The sequence below is a fragment of the Diadema antillarum genome, unplaced genomic scaffold, assembly GCF_040938485.1.
Source record: "Diadema antillarum isolate AM-2024a unplaced genomic scaffold, OU_Dant_1.0 scf00000123, whole genome shotgun sequence".
Lineage (NCBI taxonomy): Eukaryota > Metazoa > Echinodermata > Echinoidea > Diadematoida > Diadematidae > Diadema > Diadema antillarum.
The window spans coordinates 41,781-63,981 of record NW_027271012.1 but is presented as its reverse complement, the minus strand read 5'-3'; the positions used below and the strand labels follow the sequence as shown (position 1 = coordinate 63,981).

The 22,201-nt window shown below is 39.2% G+C and overlaps 1 protein-coding gene across 1 annotated transcript; it reads left to right on the top strand.

The window, feature by feature from the left end:
• Positions 1 to 370: 370 nt before the first annotated feature.
• On the top strand, positions 371 to 19,578 carry LOC139720186 (uncharacterized). Its single transcript, XM_071631550.1, has 2 exons — positions 371 to 1,208; positions 18,704 to 19,578. The coding sequence occupies exons 1-2, from the start codon at positions 371 to 373 to the stop codon at positions 19,576 to 19,578; spliced, it is 1,713 nt and encodes a 570-aa protein (XP_071487651.1).
• The last annotated feature ends 2,623 nt before the right edge of the window (positions 19,579 to 22,201 follow it).

Genomic DNA, 22,201 nt, shown 5'->3' with positions numbered 1-22,201 from the left:
CGTGACTTGATTGTTCCTGACAAAGTATCCTCGATTCGTGATCGTGAACTTTACTCTCGCAGTTCGCCCTTTTTAAAAAGAAGCTTTCTTTGCTTACAGCTGTGTGGGATGGACAATATAATAGCGTGAAAGGGGCCCTTCTCTATAGGTGAAGGCACGCAGGGGGTTCCTCACACCGCTTTGTCATTGTTGTCTGGAGCGGATCGAATACTCCGGTGTTGATTAAGCAGCGATATTCATGCGTTACTATTGTGGCATTGACTTGTAAGTGAGCAACGCGGGTGGATTCATCTTTCAAGTGATGTGCAAGATGTTCCTTCCCAAATAATGATTTGACCGGTGCTTGAGGAAGTGTCTCTTGCTCCTGATCATGGCGGAGGAGCCGAGGAAAGAATATCGTAAATTCCGATGCGGCAGCGATGCATCGGAGAGCGAACAGAATCGACATACATTGGACTCGTCGACGGCAAGTCAGCATTCCAATGACGACACGCACGATCTGCCGCCCCTAGTCGGTGCCCCGACAAGTGCCGTGTCGTCGCGATACGCGGTGACCGAAAACACTAACGGATTATTAGCAAAGGAGAATATGCCGAACCATGAACTGAAGAGCACACGGACAACCAGCCTCTACGAGGTTCGTCAAACAAGTCCATCACTTCGCCGACGACTGAAAATTCTGGTGCGACAAAAGTCCGAGCCGGACATGATCGTTGCCAGAGAGCTAGGACTGTCAATGGGGCTAGGAAGTCCAGGTCGTCTTAGGCGGATGATCCCGCCGAGTCCTCCGCCGGTGGATTCTCCCCGATCTCAGAACGGCTCGGACTGCAACTCGCCTCGGATCCTCCGTAGGATGAGGTCCTTCCAAGGGGCCAGTCAGGTCCCGAATTCTCCTCTCACGCCCAGGTCTGTTGAGAATTCGCCTAGAATCATCAAGCGATCTATGTCCATCACCGTACCACCTCCCTCTTCCCCCGCAAACCCAACGGACTTTAACGAACACCAGAAGCCAGGTAGGTCTCATTCGGTCGGACACTTTGGCTTCGAGACCCCGAGTTCGAGACCCGACGTGGGGATGCCCCCCACGCTCACATTAGCGAGAGGGGTTGCTCTGAGAATGCACCCGGTGACACCAAGCTCGATAGACCCACTTCCGGCCGTAAATGGACACGTGGATGGCTGTGTATCACATCCACACCAGTCACATGGTAAGTGATGAAATGACATCATATCGCATAGTTATACTACCTTCACTCCACTCAGAGCACTTACCACTAACCAGTGCTAACAGACCACGGATACCCTTAATTCCTCCCTCATTGGAACTACTGATTATTACTCTGACCACGACAACTGATGACATTTTACAGTGTCACGACTATAGGCCCTACTTGAATTATCCTCTGCATGTATCTAAAGTACAATAGCATACCATCTTTATGATGAACCAAATAAATAAAGTCAAACCAAGTGAAAAGTATCGTAAAAGTCTTATTACAATCGGACAAAATGTAAGAAAGTTATTGAATTCGAACTTCCCCATGTTTTCTCTTCATATTGTTGGTCACAGCCACACAAGCAAATACATGTAAAGAGGGAAATAATGGGTTCACCTCACAACTCTCCAATCAGCCTGATCAAAAGCGGCATAAATTGAAACATTATGGTTTGGAAAGACATTTTGTCAAATATAATCCTCGCTCTGATGATTATTTTGTTGCAAGATTATTACCAGTCTAAATGACTTCATGCGATGGATACAACTTAATGAGTTTCTTTTCATTAAAAAAAAAGACTTGTGAAAGGGTCAGTTGGAGACTTTTGTGGTATTCAACGTACGTCTTAAAGTTGCATTATCGTGGTTGCTACCTGTTGCTGTGAGCTGCTACCTGCCCTTGTTGGGGTAATGTTCAATCTACAAAACCCTCGACGACAACTTCCTTACCTAGTTACCAAAACGATGTGAAAGACGTCTTGCCACAACCACAATGACAACAGCTGATATATTTTACCAGGCTCACACTATGTGGATTCTTCTGTAACTCTTGCATCTCCCTCTCTCTCTCAGACTGGAGAAACCTCTCTCTGTTTCATATTCTCCCCCCCCCCCCCCTCTCTCTCTCCCAGCTTTCTTCTTTATATACCAAACGTACTATATATTGTGTAATCATCGTCGAAAGCATGTGACAGTCTCAACTCTTCAGTGCATCATGTGATATTAGACAACCCTGCAACCACGGCAGTTCTACATATTGGTGATCGGAGGAAATCAATCAAAGAAGCTACAGTACACTAAGGCTGTTTTAAGGAAACATGAGAAAATTCCAAATTCATTAACCTTCCTGTTTATGTCCAAAATTAACGAAACCTCTATTATCATATTTGTTTGATACTATCAACAACAGGAGTAACATAACGCGGAATGCTGAACCTAATCATATTGCTTTGCTATAAGTTTCATCAAATACAAAATAAGCACAACTTAACGTGTTGTCACTATTTCCACTATCTGATATATGTATATATGTATATGTATATATATTATATATGTGTATATATATATATATATATATATATATATATACATAAATGTATATAAACATATGTATATATATACATATATAATATATATATATATATATATATATATATATATATATATATATATATATATACATATATATACCACCAACAGGCACATATTGTTCTGCTTTTCCTTTTGCGGGTGCTCGGAATATCTGACGTTATTACAAAGGAAGTATGACCGAAAAATGAAAAGAAGAAATTTACATCACAGAACATTATGACCCTGTCATCGTGTTTGTGTTTCCTTATCATTTAAAATGAAGTGATTCTACCACCCGTCGGCATGCCTTACTCAGAATTGTGGTATTCAATTCTTCATGTCATTTCAACAAAATATTTGTCAGCACATCAGAGAAGAAGCGGTGGAAAAGGACGATTATATATCTATATCGAATTTTTAATGAAGTATATTTGTGCAAGAGAAGAGATGAGAAACTGAAAATGTTTAAAATGTATGTGGCGCTCCAACGCTCTGTTGGCCATGTTTACAATCATGCTAAGTTTTGCGATGACTCACCTTGATCACGAAAAGAGTTTCCAATCTTCTTTAATGTCAGTGCAGTTCACATTAACACTTGTAATTTTTTCGTCTTTTTTTTCATTAATAACTGTTCTTAAGGGGCAACGTCAATTCACTGGTATGAACGTATACATACCTGCAGTATACAATATGACAGAGGTTACCTGTTGATGTCTATCTGCTTCTTTCGTGTACAGAGATGTATTTCCTTCTGTTAATGTGCTTTCCCTTCCAGAGTGTGCTAAGTGCTTGTTTTTGGTGTTGAGACGTGCCAGACAAAAGTACTTGGGTATACGTTACCAAGTAGTACGACAAACTCGTCTTACTTTCTCTATAGTTGTATTCAGTGAAGCTTACGACCTCAATTACTGGTGAATTGCAGTTTAGTCAAAGAGCATAGAATGTAAGAGGAGAAAGGAAAATTGAAGTGCTATATATCAGTGGTAGTGTTATTTCACCTTAGAATGGATACCATAATGTGAAGACCCACACATCCCGAGGCTCAAACGCCGAAACACAATGCCACCTTTTAACATTTCGCAAACACAGGTGACATGTTCTGTACACTCTCGAGTCCATCGAGTGCAGCTTTTGACGCAACCTTATTCAGAACTCTGTCCATTTGGGCCAGGCGTTCCTGAATGAGAGTTAACTCATCTCTTAGAGCTGCTTCTAACTGGTTGGTGTCAACAGAGTACATTCTCTCGCAGTTAAACCCTTTCTGCGCCAAGGACTTTGGACAGTGTGTACCAAGCTATAACATGGGGGTTTTCTGCCAATCAGCTCTCAAAGCACACAAAGGGTTAAACCACTGAAAACCACTGTTTTAAAATCCTGCTTGCCATCGCGCATGATTGTTCTCCCATTGGCTGTGACTGGCTTATTAACCGTTCAAGCCCCAGACACTACATTTCTGTAGTTTGGTGCTGTTACAATTTGCTCCCTGTAAATATTACAATTTGAAGGTAGTGTTTCATGAGCTCGAGTTGAAAATTACAAGTCATTTTAGTCATTTTTTCTTCAAAAATAATTGTCTTACTCCGTTGCAGTCTTCAACCGCCTCTCAACGGCTAGATTTATATCTGTTTCTCAATCCGATGACATTTAGGAGATTCAAGTTCCGGTTCCTCTAACAATCGACAAATTTCTGCAAAATTCATTTCTGATTTTGTGAAGACTTAAGGAATTTAATCCATTTTATCTGATCGTTCTCTGATATGAGATACAGAGTGTGCAGTGAAATTAAAAAGTGCAAACTTGATGATGACGAGATGGTAATTTCTTCAGCAAAATCTCGCCATGACTTAGCTGATTGAAAGAATGACTCCATGGAACAGATAATAATATGTCTACAAAAAATCGTCAAATCCGCTGCCTATACTTCTTTTACAAGGGGGAAGCCTTAATTACGACTCAAAACCTATACCTGATCCAATCTACTCTGTAGTCGTGCTACTTTGAGAAGAAACTACACCCAAGGGGGGAAAAGCACATTACAAGTAAACAAACAAACAAACGAGAAAAATAGATCTACTGAAACTATAAGCTTTTAGAAGAAAAAAATCCTAATATGGGTAAACATATTTTGACTGTATTATCTTTCAAGATGAGCATGGCAAGAGCTATTTCGTATCTAAACTCGCAAACCTTGAAAATGACTAGCTGAAAACTGCAACAAAGAAAGAGGTATGTGGGGTAAGGTTACAAGGTGAGAAATGGGAAATTCCACTTAAAATTGCTGAAAAACTCGGCAACCTTTCAGTATTCACCTCTGTCTGGAGGGGGGGGGGTATCATTAAAATATCTCATTTGAAACATTCTCTGTTGGACTTTGAATATTAATTAAACGTGAAAGTGCAAGTATTTTGGTCTTAAATTCTCATTTGTTGCTGTTGTTCTTCCCTAAGGTCTATAATCATACATTCGAAAGCAATGAAAAGGATGCTTCAAAGAGTTAAAAAACGAACAAACAGCTTAGCAGAAGTGCGAATAGGGACGTTTTTTTTTAAATTTTGATATCTAATCAAAGATGTGAACTCTTATTTCACTTGCCCTTCTTCTCGGGTCCTGCACCAGCAACTTCAGGTATAAAGAAAAATAAAAGAGGGAGCGAGAATTCTGAGCGACGAATAGGCCTAATCATAATTGTGACAATAGAAGAGAGGGAGGGATAGAAATTACTAAACCAAGCATTACATTTTGATAAAGAAACCACGCCCCCTTTAATCCCGCTTGTAAAAACAAAAACAAAAACCAAGATCTTCGGAAGATGCAATAGAAAAGTATGTTTGCCTTTGTATGTATGTTGGTCAACATTGTTTCTGGGCCAGAAACTAAAGATAATGCTTTTGAACAAGATAAGATATCATGATGGTGTATAATTCAAATTTCAGTGAATAAATGAATGATACTATACTATATTTCCCATCAGGGCTTGTCGATAATACATACAGTATGATGTCTTTTTCTAGCCTCTTAGAAAGAACAAAATCTTGCATTGTTAGTGTAATCGATACGGGAGTTGTTTTAGTGTGCACATGCCAAAAATGTCAACCTTTGACATTGAGATCATGACATGGAAGGTTTGATGATAATGTTGTGCCTATATTAAGTTACTCACAAATATTTTCGCTGGTTCCATTGTGTGTGGGTGTATCACGTATGTGTGTGTATACGTGTGCATGTATTAGGTATGGTTATGTATTACGTGGTATCACGTCCAAACTACCAGCTGTGATTAAATTAACGACTAGATTTCATTTTTTGATAATAATAATAATCGAGCGCCCCGGGGTGCGTGTGCACTATTGTGCGACAGGTGATAGAGTAGCTTTAATGCTGGATTACGTGCGCGTCAGCCTGAATTGGCGGACCTGTTGTTTGGCTTCAACTTGGCAACGATTGATCCATGCTCGCGGCAGCGTGGATGATGATGGCATGCCATGGGTATTGTGGAAGGGGTGACCTCCTCTGCCACCTGCCCCGCCGGCGAGACTGGCTTGGTAGGCCCTATATTGGTGATGATGCAGGGACGGGGAAAAAACGGAGCGGGCTTTGCTCATCTCTTCCATTATCCTCCACCATTCCTTGTCGTGAATCTGTCAAAATACAGAAATACTCTTGACATTGAGATTTTTTTTTTCTTTATCACAAATATACCGTGCCGTGTGTTACGGATAACATTTATCGTTCGTTTTGTAGATCTCTCTCAGAATGCATTTCCTGATGATAAATATATGCGTATATATTATTCTCTCTCTTTCTCTCTTTATGTTATGTACTTGTAGATTGTATGCTGACGCCTTTTTACAAAATACATATGCATATTTACAACTCGTACTTCTTTTGTTGACGTTGTTCCATATAGAGAGTTATTCCGCTCAAGATGGGCGCGCCATTTGAATACGCTGATTCGTTTTCTTGGTTGTGGTGCAGTATTGGTCTGCGCAGGAGGAAGATTAATCCAATCCTGGCCATAAGCATGATATTAACATTAGCCCTATTCCTCTTCTCGTAAATACTCATGTAGTTCTTTCTTATTTCCTTTCATTTGTGAACATTTTGTCTTTTTATCTAACCTTGAAGTATAACACCTGATGACTACTTATATGAAATTTTCTTTGTGCTATGGTATACGATGCTGCATTCACATTCTCTTCTCTACACGGTTGGACATAATCAGTTGCGATTGACGCCACTCTACCAGTCACCTGCAACTCTCAATAATGCAGGTCCGTTGTCGTAACAAATAACCCTGGGAAAGGCAATCTCATTCCTGTGTAGCCATCATAAAGCACTGACAATTTTAAATAGGTAACGCCACGCATGGGGTCGTTTAAATCGTGTCAAACTTACAAGATCTACATGGGAAAAATTTAACTCCATGCTCAAGCCGGCTTTAAACAGGGTAAAATCAAACCAACACAATGATAGAGGTTTAAAGTCTTACCATTCAATGTGTTGGAGTTCATAGTTTCACACGTTTTCGAGATACTGCTTACACTACAGAGACATTCAGAAATGCAACTTAGGTATGCAAGGCGATCTATACTGTTATGTACGTCATGGCCGAAATGTTACGGACCTAATCTCATAACAGTTAACATCCAGTTTTTGATTAAAAAACAAACATATTGTTTGTTTTCCTTTTGCATTTAGCTACTGATAGGTACTGACGTCGTAGCTGCGTAAAATGTCTCAAATTTTCTACAGTTCGAGTCTTTTTTATTACTGTTAATCCCCCGGCTTTTGCTATAAAAAGTTGTTTGGAAGTCTCGAATAAGTTTCTCCCTCCCCTATCCCTGCCTATTGACCCCTTTCTGATATTATGGTCTAAAGCTTCTGATGAGGTGGTTAACATACAGGACAAACTTTTGTACCTGTAGAAAAACACCAATGAGTTATTGATCTATACGACGTCGGAACAATTGTTAGGATCGCGATCCCAAAATTCACCTTTCACAAGGCGAGGTTGCTGCAGCTGAAAGTATACCCCATGACGTGATCAACAGACTGTAACTACAACCGTCTCACGTCATTCCCCTTTGTTTTTGTTTTTTCTTAACTATACATACTTAGAATTGTCTACAAACAATCTTGTTGTCTCTTTACATCAACTTTGAAAGAACGCACTTTATGCAGATGCATGCATTCTTCCTGCTTTTGAGATAGAGAACCCGGAATGCCTCATATACCTGGTCATTATAGTTCTTTTCAAATTAACACTATTACAACCAATCTCGAGACTATCATTGTTCAATAGCATTGGGATTTGGGATAGTGGTCAAAGGGTTAAAGCAAGGGGAGAAGACATCGAAATCTCACACCAGCTTGTTTTCATGCTTTGAGGCCGCAGTAGGTTATTTGAGTTCAGTGACTCAATTGACCCGCTTATTCCATGACATACTTTTTGATACGCGCCATTGTAAATCTTCGTAGAAATGGTATGAAAAACTACATCCCGTTTTCATATTTACCAAAGACAGCGAACTACTCGTGATCAAGACTCAGATTATAATTTCTTGAATATATAGTATATGACTTTCGTGGATGTGCCAATGGGCCTAAATACACGTAAACTCTCGGACACTGCTATCTAGTTTAGTAGGCCCCATACTGTGAATACTTCTTGCAAGAATTCACCCAGCACTGTCAAGAAGCTGCTCGTGAATTTAAATGTTATGTTAGATCTTACAGCCTTTTTTTAATCAGATTCAATATCTAATGAGTCTGTTGCCCATTAGTGAGCTGAACGTGATCGTTATTTCTTTTAGTTCGCGCAAATATCTTTGTGACAGTTCATAAAGCAACATTTATATTATACAGGGCCTACCTGTGCACAGGGTGACTGTATACAGTTTTGTTAGATTTTGCCATTTCTCAAAAGGCTTTCCGAAAAAAAGTACTACCTTGCCGTTTACCAACAAAATTGAAACGGACTATTTATTATATTTAAAAAAATAATATCTTTAAGCCTCGGCCTTGTTTTCTTGAGAGAGCAGGTTCTTTTTCTTCTCCTTGTGTCGACTACACAACAACAATGTCATATACATTCAACCCCATCATAATCACTTGGAAGTTTTCCTCAAATCTGATTAATTATCTTAACTAAGACCTTCTGCCTATTAAGTATTGTGAAAATGCTGTTTGAAAATAGACCCGATCCTCAAGATGGAGTTGGCCTTGCATTTCGCGTAATAGAAATCAACCAATGATACAGACAGACCTTCATTAACAGCTTCCAAAGTGAATGGCCTGAGAAATCTGTAACAAACCATTCATTTCCACGAATTATGGCGTTTTGTATATATCCATTAGCCTCTCTTCAACCCTCACAATGAATAAAGCATTTGTGGGACTTCGCGTCACAGTATGTCCCTTTTTGATGAACCATTCTGTCTAGACGTTGGCGAGATGAGATGCAGCATTTAAAATGTTCCACTTTGACATATCAAATAATCAACCAAATAAGAAATGGTTGCTGACATCTTGACAACAGCTCTCTCTTTCGGCTGTATCTGTCTATCTTACAGGTCTTGACGGTGTTAAATAAACTTTTCTTATCCGCAGTATATTATCATATAGCAAATGCTTTGATACGTATATATAGTCGCGATTACAATGCGAACCCCCCCCCCCCAAAAAAAAGAGAGCACTGTTTATTTGTAAGATACAGCAAAATGATCGATCATCCTATGATTTCCCTTGAATAGATATAAGAATCCAACTCATAGTTATGTAAAGTATTGTGCAATGTGTTTCATATCACGTATCTGATGTTATGAACGTAGGACTTAATTGCCAGGAGCTAAACAAGTGCTGTGTCAATGACAGTCAAGACAGTGACACAATCATACAACATTGTGAAAGGGAGTAACAAGAACTGTCGATACACCCAGCCTGGGGACCGTGATGCGTGTAGTGTTTTTCTAGAAAACAAAATTGTCTTTAAAACCTCTTAGGAATACACGCATGACATCTGTTTGGTGTGTGAGCCAATTAAGGATTACGATTAATGTTGTGGTCAAAACATGAGAGATTTTCTACGATTTCACTTCTGAGTGAAAACTATACCAGGGATGCTAAACGTTTGTCATTGAAGGGTATAGCGATTTGTAGACGAAACTTCTTCAATATATACCTGCTGTGCCCTGTTTGATCGCACTGTCAGAACTTCTCAATCAAGACGAAAGCTGTATGAGATAAATCTTTTGGAGATTCACCTTCAAGGTGTTTGTTTCCATATTCTTGGAAGAATCAAATGGATTATTTGTGTAGACCATACACCATGTCTGATAAAACCTTGGATGCTCTAATGCTGTTTCATTTCTTCCTAACAATGTTTATGTGCATTCATCATAGCAATAGCTTGTTTCCATAATTTTCCCTGCTATCTTCAGTCTGGATTTTTGTTCGCCTCATAAGTTTGTTGTTTTGTTATTGTTTTTATACTGACTTTGATAATAAAAATATATACGATAGTGCCCCCAAAACAAACAAACAAACAAACAAAACTTCTCGTCGTGCTGGTACTTCTGCAAGGACAACTAGGGTATGTTGTAGTGATAATGATTTTTTTTAATTTATACAAACAAGCTTATTTCAGATGGTTAATGAAATGCTGTGATTTCTGTGATTGAAATCTCCTTTTTGATAATAACGTAATTTCGTCCTAATTCATCGCCAGATTTAAATCGAGCAGGAACCCCGCCTTCCCTTCGTTCGAGGTTGTCTTCTCACCTCTGTGCGAAAGAACGCTTCTTCTCTGGTTAATCAAAAGCTCCGAAAGTCCTTTTGCGAAAAGAGAATATTGTACCTATAGCTTGTATATTTATCGTTTTATGTTCAATCTCCCCTTTCTTTCCACATAAAAATTTGGAAACTTACCATGACAACGTAACGTCAATGCACCAAGGCGTTCATTACCTTTCTGTTTACGGATATTCTTTGTAAATTTGTAGATTTTTTTTTCTTATAAATAATTGAACAAGAATATGATAAATGGTTGTCATATTATGATTCAAGATGTTAAACTCCGATGCGTGTACCAAGGTTTGCTCGTTTGTTTAGATGTTTAGCTTATGGAAGACAGATGATCTTGTTTTTCTCTAAAAATTACCCAAGCATTATTCACGATCTCGTATTTGAGAGCACCGTTGTACATGATAGCATGCATCGATGGCTGCAATCGAAAAAGGCTTAGCAAAATTAGTGGGAAAGCTGTTTCCCCTGCTGACCAGAACGCTTGACTTACCGCGCAATTGAGAAACTACAATCCCTAATTGTCCCACCTGGCAAGTTTGGGGCAGTCAGGTTTCTTTGAAAGTGGGTATAGACTAGTTTGGACTCTTTATGGATAAGACTACTCCTGAAGAATTGGGTCAAGTACGAGTACTACTACTAGTCTGTGGTTTCAAATCACTCTTTAATTATCACTTATTAGTGAACGAAAGGTGTGAACTAGCCTTCTTGCTATAGCTTACCGTCTTTCCACAATTTTCCCTTTCGTGTTCTGTCTCTATTTTCTGTTTGCCTCATGAGTTTATTGTTTTCGTGTTTTTGACTGATTTTAATGACAGAAATATAGTGTTATTTTAACTTCTCGTCGTGATGGTATACGAGTCTATAAGAGACATGTGATAATGAATTCTTTGATTCGTACAAACGCGAATGAAATGGAGCCATTAATTTTTGGGAGGGAGATTTACTTTGAATGATAAAGTAATTTCGTATTAATTCACAATCGAATTTAAATCGAGTAAGAACCCCACCCTCCCTTCGTTCTCGAGTGTTTTCGTACCTCTGTGCGGAGGAACGCACTCTATTTAGGTAAACCAAAGTTCTGAAAGTTCTTTTCGCCAAGAGATATTGTTTTAAGTACCCCCATTAAAAAGGAAAGAATTCTTTACACCTGAAAATATGAAAATCTACCATGACAACATAACGTCGAATCTCAACATTGCAATGCACGAGACTTTGATCATCTTCTGTTCAGTTATCCATCGTACATAATTATGCATTTTTTTTTTGTAAACACTCCAATGGATTTCGAGTTAAAATTAACGATTGAACAGGAAATTGTGATTATCACATGCCCCAAGACGTTTAGCTTTGATGCGTGTGATCATAATATTCAGAGTAAACAGGTTTGTTCATATATGTTTACAAATTCCCGACCTTCTATTTTACATAACCATTGTACATTAGCTATGATGACTGCACTCGAAAAGGGCTTAACAAAATTAGTAGAAAAGCTGTTTCCCCTGCTGACCAAAACGCTTGACTTACCCCGCAATTGAGAAACTATCCACAACACCTAATGGTCCCACCCGGCTTTTGACAGGTTTGTGGCATTCAGGTTTCTTTGAAAGTGGGTAGTTTGGACGCTTTTGTAAAGGATTAGACTAATCTTGAGGATCTGGGTCAAGTACGACTACTGGTCAGGTCTCATATCAGTTCTTGGTTAACGAACGAACGGAGTGAACCACTGTATGTAACTTATCGCTCATGAATTCAACTAATTTGGTATATAGGGTCTGTATTATGATGAACGTGACTGCCACATAGATAGACACAGTTCGATGGTCGTATTGTTTAGTGTTGGGCCAACGCGTCATAGCGGGAAATGAATGGTTCTTTTATTCTCTCGATTGATTTCTGTATGTTTGTTTACTCTTTCCTGATTTTAACAAAAGTATCCCTCACTGTTTGCTGGAGGTCACATGTGTCCTTCGTAGATTGGTTTTGAAGGTGGAGGCTTTGATTGAATGTCATTGTTATGAGATCATGGCAGCGAATCAACAGGATATCCTAACATGATATTTCTGAAGAAAAAAAAAACACGTACGACCACGCAAAAACAACAATACGTTTCAATTTACATTTCACAGCAAACAAAATGCAACTTTTCAGTAAAACGCTTTCCCCTTGATAACTTGTTCACAATTTTCTAGTCACATAATAGTATTGAATAGCTTCGTGGATGAGCGAATTTCTATTTCAACTGCGAAAGTCCCTCACATGACACCGTCGACAGGTTTGAGCTGTTTTGGCTGAAAGCAAAGTTCAGTCGTTGAAGAAATCTGTCGTCACTGTTCAATTAAATGGTATTATCTGATCGGCGGCACGAAAATGGTTTCCCGTTTCCCTAAAAAAAATAGCACCATGAGTAAAGAGTTAATGTTGATCCCAAGGTTACAGTGAGTCACCTTGTTGATAATTGCCTCTGGTTTTACACGTTCGAATCAGCAGAAGACATATGTTAAGAGACCAGTCTGTTGTGTCATTCATGGGCCGGACCTTTGCCGTACCTTAATACGATGAATTGGTGCCTTGATGGAATTGGTAACTCTGAAGTTGTACTGACTTGCTCAGAGAGGTATTCCCAATACCATTTTTACAATCAATCACAAATATTTCATATTATCCTAGCTTGGATTTGCATACCAACATACGCACTTACTTCTCATAACTATCATTTATGAAGTGCCTTTTATCACCAGATAAAAAGCGCTGTAACACAGCACTCAAACTTATACAAACATAACAAATATTATAACACCAATGAGAAATTGAAGTCCATGTCGAGTTAACGCGAGTGGAAAAGCAAACAAACGAGACATTATCTACATATATACTAAACCATGATTTTCAAGGAGCCTCTTGAAACTGTCGAAAGTATCTGCATGAAGTAGCGTACAACCATAAAGCGAATTTTCAGCTAACGAAGTAAAGAATAAAATACACGTTATAAATTTATTAAGATTCGCCATGTCTCTAGGGATATAGAGAGAAGACGACTGTACACAAAAGACAATACAGCAATTTAAGAAAGACATGTCAATCATGTTTGGGGAACGAAATCGCTTCAGATTTTCCGAGTATTTGCTGATGAAAATCCAGGGAACAGAATTAATCTGTCACACTACAGGGACTTTCAGCAAATGCGACACCATTAAGTCAGTTGGACAATAAAGGCGACACCATTAAATCTGTTTGACGCAAATGCCCCAAAGTCATTTGTCAGGTTTCTCTTTGAGTTATATGGAGGGTACGTTTCACATTTGAAAGAAAAAAAAAAACAGTCTGATCAGGATGATACCACACCTTGGTCTGATGCACGGTAGGTAGTCACATGACTCATTCGTGTGTTGTTGTTTTTTTTTTTCAATTTTCGACCCTTTCGGCAAAAGAAAAATGTTACTGTTCATATGAACCGACTCTTTAACTAACAAAACTTCAATAAAACGCGAGTTGCGTTTTTGTATACCATCAATGCCCGTTAAGCCTGTTAAATTCTTGGCGATAAAACCCCAAACCCTTTTTTGACTTATTTACACCCACCGTTTCTTATTATGTTCTCGAAATTACTTGGCTGCTCGTCTAAATTTTTCGTTAAATTATCCCGTCTTATTGGCACGGACAAAACAGAAGCCAAAGCAATCTCGCGCTTGTAGAAATGCATGGAAAGTCACAGTCTATGTAGTGTGTGTATTTTTTTTTTTAATACCGAATCGCTCCCTTTGTCGCGGTTCTTTCCGTGGGTCCTAATCGCCCCAGTGCAACAAGGGCTCCGACCATAACCACGACAATTAGACCATGACAGATAGAGAGCCTCGAACGCCTCTTCCTAAAAGCGCCATCTTTAAGGGGTGTATGTTACTGTGTAAGTTTGTTTGTTTGTTTGTTTGTTTGTGTGTGTGTGTGTGTGTGTGTGTGTGTGTGTGTGTGTGTGTGTGTGTGTGTATGTATGTGTGTACCGATTTGTCACTTGATGAGTTTATGGCGCTTTGCTAAGACCATTTTTTTCTCAAAAGAAAAAAAAAAGAGAAAAGCATCCAGTTCGTTTACAACCTTATTTGGTGTTCAGAACGTAATGTCTTATTCATTTTTAAGCTTTATCTTCTATTGATAATGCATCGAGACATACGCAAATCATGTACTGAGATTACATTTCGTAATTCGTTTCGTATTTTACAGTGTTAATATCATTATGATAGTCTTCACGTTTATTGTAGCTATACAATGTTCAGCATTATCGTTTCTATTTTCACTGCCACCATCCTAGCCCTGCCGGTGTATTTTGCTTCTTCTGTTGTAGTCACTAACCCTCAACGTGCACTTGCCTTGTTGTTACGGATGGAGCTGTCGTGACGTAGTGCTATAGGCATGGTGGCGCCGCTATTTGGTATAAATGTTTAATGAATACATATCTTGGTCAGAAAAACCCCTACAACGACCCGAAAGCAAATATCTAAAGGTCTACTCTAATATATCCAAATTTGCTTACAAATGTGTCATTAACACATCATGTACGTTTTTTTCTCGCCTGTGTGTCACCATGAAGCTACTAAACATGTTTAATAGCTCCATGCTGTCACTTTACGTCCATGTACACATTCTACATATTAAATGCTAGAAACGCTGTGTGTGTGTGTGTGTGTGTGTGTGTGTATGTGTGTGTGTGTGTGTGTGTGTGTGTGTGTGTGTGTGTGTGTGTGCTGATCATTGTAACACGATGTGCGTCTGCAAACAGTGATTTGAGAGAAGTTTGTGTACATCAAACAAGTCATTTTGTGCATTTTGATACGTCATAATCATGGCGTCGAGCATTCGGCCCATTTTTATAGCATGTTTGCTTACAAATGCACACGGCACAGCCCTTGTAGAAACCCTGGGAAATTCTTGAAGTCAAACTTTCATTATTTTTCTATATCAACTAAATATTTGCTAAATATTTAACGAGAAGACAGTAAAGGGCAAGTTTGACAAAGGTTGTTTTGAATCATCTTTTGATGAGCGCGACAACGTGACTTACAGACATTGCACATGCGAGATAGAATATTAAAGGTAGGGGATACCTTTTACAGACCTCCCAAAATGCAGCAAAACATTAAATATGAACCTCGGGGGACTTGTTTAGGCCACTGCTGAGAAATTTGGAAGTCAACAGTTATCTACAATTTGAATAATGCACAAAACTCAACTACTCAGTAGTTCTGTGTGTCAGCCACACTTAAGCCTTTTTGTTGCAGTCTTCTGTATTTTTTTATCTATAAACACAAATCTAAAAGTATAAGAGCTGATGTAATAACATATAGAGTGTGTGGCAAGAATGTATATAGAAATGTTTGTAAGTTTTGATGAACTTTCTTCACAAAATATACATGATGGACACACATGCAGTACATGGGTCTGCAAAGGTAGCCTAGTAATGTACTGGAATTTACGGTGAGCCCCGAAAAAAATTCAATTCAAAATCTAACGGTCAAAAAAAGTGTACTAAATATTACCTTCCACTTTCAATACTTTATGGGAGTTTCTAAAATGATACTCTCTTCAACATACCACTGTATTTATACAACTCTTCATTTAAGGCATGCAAATGGGATTCCCTACCTTTAAAGAGTTACTAAATCCGCAAAGAAATTACCTATATAAGGGGAACGCGCATAAGCACATGAACACCGCAGCACGACATGGCCCACCAAGATATGTACTCACATCGTATGCTATCTTTGAATTTTTCATGAATAAGTACTAGGCCTAGGGGCAATAGTATATCGATTTTTGGCCCTCGATCAAATTTCGTCCTTGCATCAAACGATTCCGATGGCTGGGCAAGAGAAGTTGAATTATCTTCTCAGACTATCAAGCAGTTGTTGAGGGAATTTCGAAAGGCAAAGTTAATCAAGAGAAAAATGCAATGTTTTGGTAGCTTTGGGCAACTTGAGACTGATGTTTTAAATATCTGGTCATAACTGTACGACATTCGATTGTTAACTATTCTTGCCCAATCGTGAATAATCATTTTGTCCACAGCGACTTTCTACTGCATATGGTTGTTTTTGCAGAGGTCATCAACGGAGAAACACGAAGACACGCATTTTACGACATGTGAGGAATATGGTACTAAAATTTGTATACTCAACAACTTCCTTGCCAAAGCAAAGCTGTACACACATCTGCATATCCAAGAATAATCAATGAATATGTCTATAATAGTATTTTTGAAAAAATTAGAAGGAAGGACATTTGATATCGTACTAAAGATTTACATTGTATAATGAAGATTTGATGTAGTGTGACTGGTATCTGAAACTGACGAAACACCTTCATAAATAGCTTCTTCGTATAATCGTACATGTGAATTCCACGCCATTGCTCGACCACATACTTATATAGCGCTATTAACAACCAGGTGCATCTGTTGATGTTACTTGAGTTAAAAATCAATAAATGTGTATCCAGGTATTTCTTTCTCCTCGTAACAAAGGAGGGCCCAGGAAGGGGAGAAGGAGCCAGTGCTAGCTTTAACCTTGCTCTTTTGTTCCCAATATCGACCTTTGTAATTTTCACAACAAACGCATTCTGATACATGGAGTCAATAGATTGTCTGACACATCGCAACGTTCACAGTACTGTCTGTCACCTCAGGTTACATAAATACTTTGCTTTGAATACATTTTGTTTGTTTCTTTGTGTGTTTTATTTTTTAGAGATATCAACCGGGAAAGCTCGTCGGGCTTATGGTACTCCACGCACTCAACTTATTATAGCAAGCCCTAGATCTGCAACGCAAATGCTAAGACAACGCAAATTAGGCAAAAATAAACAACAAAACAAAACAAAAAATGGTGTTCTACACATGCGCGGGACAGCCGTTTCCATTGTTCAACCCGAGAGGAGGCGTCGTCTGCACAAAGCTCGCTATTCATTGCTCAGTCGCTGTTGTATAAAAAAAGTAAATTTCGACCTAGTTTATAAAACCACTCAAAGCTATCGACTGAACAGTCAATGTTGCTGTAGATAATAATCAATTTATTAAATCCATGTAGATAAAATCCACCTGAGAATAATGGAAACAAAGATGACAAAAGATTTTGACTAAACCGTCAACCATGGCAATGACATGCATATATACACACACACCCACACCCCCCACACACGCACACACACGCGCGCACACACACACACACACACACACACACACACACACACACACACATGCATAAAGGATTGCCTGTTGACAGTAGGTCATACATGTAGGTAAAATCCAGAGAAATAAGATCGTCTGAGATACGATTCATGCTAACAGGTGCCGGGGGAAATGCAGTCACACCGATCGATATAAATGAAACGAGTATTGGAAAAAGAAACGATACTCCGTCGACAGGATGTGCCGATAGAAGAGAGTAGGGTGTATACTATGCGTCACTCGAGAGATTCATATAATTTCATACTTCATCTCTATCATCTTTCTGTTACACTACTATCGTTATTGTCATTGCTTTCGCTACATCTTTCTCTATAACTCGATCATTATCAATGTTTCATCCGTAGGCCTACGACTACTATGCGCAACCTCGCCTGTTGCGTAGTGCATGTAGGCTTACTATGAATACCGCAACAACCCTGAAATACTACCATAGAGCTAGGACACAACACTACTATACGACTGCTAGTGCTACTTTTATTACCATCACACTACTACTTCTACTACATACTTCAACTACTACTGCAATTTGTACTACTACTTTACTGCCACTACTACTATACTACAGTACTACTTGTACTACTAATGCCCCTATACTAATACTACTACAATACGACTACTACTACAACTACTACTACTGCTACTACTACTACTACTACATGTACTACTACTGCTACTACTACTACTACAACAACAACAACAACAACAATAACAACTACTACTACTACTACTACTACTACTATATACATGTACTATTTTGATAACTTCAATTATTTTTCGTTGCATCGTTCATCTTTTAAATTGGACTCTCGTGCAGAGCCGTGCTGGCTCTGAAGAAGCTACCTTCGGCAAATGAGGCCAGACCTTCATATAATTATCATTATCATCATAATCCTGTACCCTCAGAGGAAGTGAGCAATTCTGATCGATAAAGAATATGAATTTGTTGTTATGTAGGGCAAGTTATTGGCAAGGTTCCTGGTTGTCGAGAGCAGCCACTGTTTGAAGGTATGCATAAGACTTGAATATGATATTAATACAGAACCAATGTACTTAGACTCTTTTATAATATGCATTTTTTTTTTCATATTTTTGCATTCCAGAAAATCGGAGATCAACAAGCAGCGACGAAGACGGCATCTGGCTGAACGCTGGTCATGTTGGCTACGCGGAAACCGCAGAACATGTGATCCATGACGACCGGAACGCTCACACACGTGGTCACTATCCACTACGTAAGCAACAGCAGCAGCAGCCGAACCAGCTCGTGAACCACCACCCTCATCACTATCAACAGCTGCCTCACCAACATCCGCCATCAACCGCCAACGGGACAGGCTGGGGGGATAGGAACGGTCATGTCGACTGCAGCCCCCCGCCAGTGAACTCGCCGACTCGCGACGTTGGTCTCATTGACTGCCACGAAACAATTCGTGACAGCTACACGAGCGGCTACAGCAGCGGCAGCGAGCGACTGAAGGCCGACGAGGCGTCCAGCGACGACCCCAGCCGACGACTGGGAAACAACTTGTACGACATCGACGAGGCGAAGGAACTGGCGGAGGAGATGCAGAACCTGAGCGAAAAATTCGAATTGGAATGCCAGGCAGTCAGCCACCCAGACACCGAGGAAGAAACAATGAATAATGACATATCGCCTCACACTAACAATGAGATTAAAGACGAAAAGCAAGAAGAAACAAGCGAAAGAAACAATAACGAAGTTGCCGGAGAAAATGAAGCTGGCGAAGACAATACAGGGAAAGAAGGAGAAAAAGAGGAGGAAGAGGAGGATGAAGAAGAGAATGAGGAGGGAGACGATAGCGATGATGAGGACAGCTATGACGAGAACGTTCCCGAGTACCAAAAGGCACCGATGTCGACGAAATCGCGGATCAAAACCTGGCTCGCTGGACTAGAGCGGCCGACGGACGAGAACACTTCAAGAATCGATCGATTTTTGCCAGAGATTAGCTAATCCCGCCAAGGAGATCGCATCTGAAACGCACAATAATTATCTTAACACCAAAGCTTCTTGCTTTCTTTGATGTTCGTGTCATCCATTAGAGAAACCTTGTTATGGAGTGATTATATCATGTTTGTACTTTAAAAATTTGGCAATGCACAAATCTTTGCAGCTACACCCTGATTGCTGATGTAGTGATGTATGTATGTTATAGAATGATGTATCGGTGATATCGTACATTATGAGTTTAATACAAAAACAGTGTCTGGGCAGCGTCACATTCATCAAAGTACGGAATGAATCTTTAGTATGTTTAAATGGAATCGTGCAACTATCGACGACTACATATCTTTTATCGACAATGATTAATAAAGTATAATCGTAAGTGTTGTTTGTTAAACAAATGTTGCTACGCATACAATACACTGCCATACCGACGGTTTCTAAACCTATTTGTTTTCGAGAGCCTAGTAAGCTTTGTCCAAAGTATATTGGGATTTCAAAATCTAGCAACAGGTTAAATTTAGGTGCATCGAACATTGAACCAAACTGAACAAATTTATTCTTAAATGTGGTTGGTTCTGGGTTCTGCTGTAATTCATCGACAATGTAGATGCCCCTCTGTAAACGCAACGCGATGCAACCATGTGGAGCAATGAGCATTTTTCATAATCACTAGAAGGCGCATGCGTCATTGGTTTAATTTGCGCGGGGGGGGGGGGGGCGAAAACTAACGGCAGGAAAATTAAGGAGTGGAATACAAATAAGCAACATACTATACAAAAAGTGTAAGTAAATTCTTGAAGTATTCTTAAAATACCACGCTGTGCACGTCATAATCGCTAGAAAAGTAAAACGGCATAATTATAACTCTTACACAGGTGAACAGAATATGTTTAGAAAAAAAAAATCGCACAAAAGTGTATACAAGTGTGTGATAGTTTCTGCCATGCAAAAAAAAAAAAGGATTAAGTTTCTAGCATGAAAAAAGGTCATTAACTATTTACCAACGAAATTCTGAAACTTCTGGAGACTTTGTTCAGGGCTTATCAAAATTCGCATGGGCGACTGGATAATGGAGTGCACACAGGTACAATCAAAGAAGCGAAGTTTGTCATTCTGCCTGGACTGAGTTGTTATTTAAACTAATGCTTGTTTTTGTTCACGACTTTTAACTGACCTATCTACGCAACCAGTGCTTAATGTTCGAAAGACATTCAGTGTAATAGTTAGATTTATTTGTTAAAAGAAAATTCTGAACATTGCCATGATTGCGCAAGTAATGTTTCAAAAGCAAAGCCATGTTTTGTAATTCATTGGGCGAGCTGCAATATTGATAAGAGCGTTGTATCATAATCTGATAATAATCAAACTATAGGCCTATTAGGTACAAGTGCAAGGGGAAAACTGCCATGTAAGTTCCAACTTCCCCCAAAGGCCGCTTTGTGGATCGTCTTGTTTCAACTCAGTGGAGGTGAATATTTACACTGTATGATGTCACGTTCCTTTCTTTCTACATAGTTTTCGAATTTCACGCAGCAACAACTTTTGAAATGTAGACGTAAGTAGTGTGACCTTCTTTGGACTGTTCCTATGACGTAGCCATTATGCTGACGAAAGAGTCGACACTCACTGTAAATGCATGTCTATCATATATAGTATTTTGCTGATTTTTTTTTTAAATTAAAACTAGGCCTATATCGGTTTACTTAAGGTTGACAAAGATGAAAACGTCCATTATGAAATCAGTGTAATCATTTAAATTAACCATCTTTTCTGTTCAAATAATGGTCATTTTAACTTTTTCACTAAACCATCACTACTATAGAAGAAAGTCTGCCGTGCATGTTAATGTATCAAGTACTTTCCTGCAATCTTATTAACTGCGCTCTTTTTGTCTCACTAGCGAGTGATTCTCTTGTTCCATGTAATAATTTGCATGATTTGGGGAGATAACTATATTCGAGTGATATTGGTTTTGGGTACTCTCACTCTTCTTGTGTGTAATTTCAGACTCTTTTCTTTCGTATAATACACGTGAAGGCCAATCGCAGGGGTTCGTGATGTATTGATTACTCTGGCTTCCAGACCATCTGCTTGTACTACTGTATTAAAACGCTATCTAGAATATTAACGCCCTCTAATGACGAAGGAAATGGCAGGTTGAGCGATTTAGCCGTCGGGTGCAGTTAGTTGAAGGGACTTTAGTTGGCAAAGGGTCTGGAAACTAGACTTGTGATGCACGGAAAAATGCTGTGTGAGTTAACAATGATGGTAGATGCAATAACCCTAATTTTCAGAACATCGTGCTGAGGATGAGAAGAAAGAAGTTTGTTTGGGATCACAAAGAGATATGCATGTCATTTTTGTTTCGATCAGTCACGCTGATAATGTGACAGCCGTCTCGAAGACTACAGTGGATGCAGGAATATTATCCAAGGACGTTCGTAACAAACGTTTATCTTCCTACTGCTTAACAAGCTATGAGTTTGAGATAAAGTTGACACGTATTACAGTATCCTGATACCAAAATGCAAAGTTGACACAAGCCCTTAAAGGGATGTTATTGTTTTGGTTGATATGGGAGATTCAGGTTTTCACTTTTTTGTGACATAATGAGAAACCTTTTATGAGC

Coding starts and splice junctions, on each gene's coding strand:
- LOC139720186 (XM_071631550.1), top strand. CDS start 371: ATGGCGGAGGAGCCGAGGAAAGAATATCGTAAATTCCGATGCGGCAGC. Junction 1,209..18,703: donor ACATCCACACCAGTCACATG/GTAAGTGATGAA, acceptor TTTGCATTCCAG/AAAATCGGAGATCAACAAGC.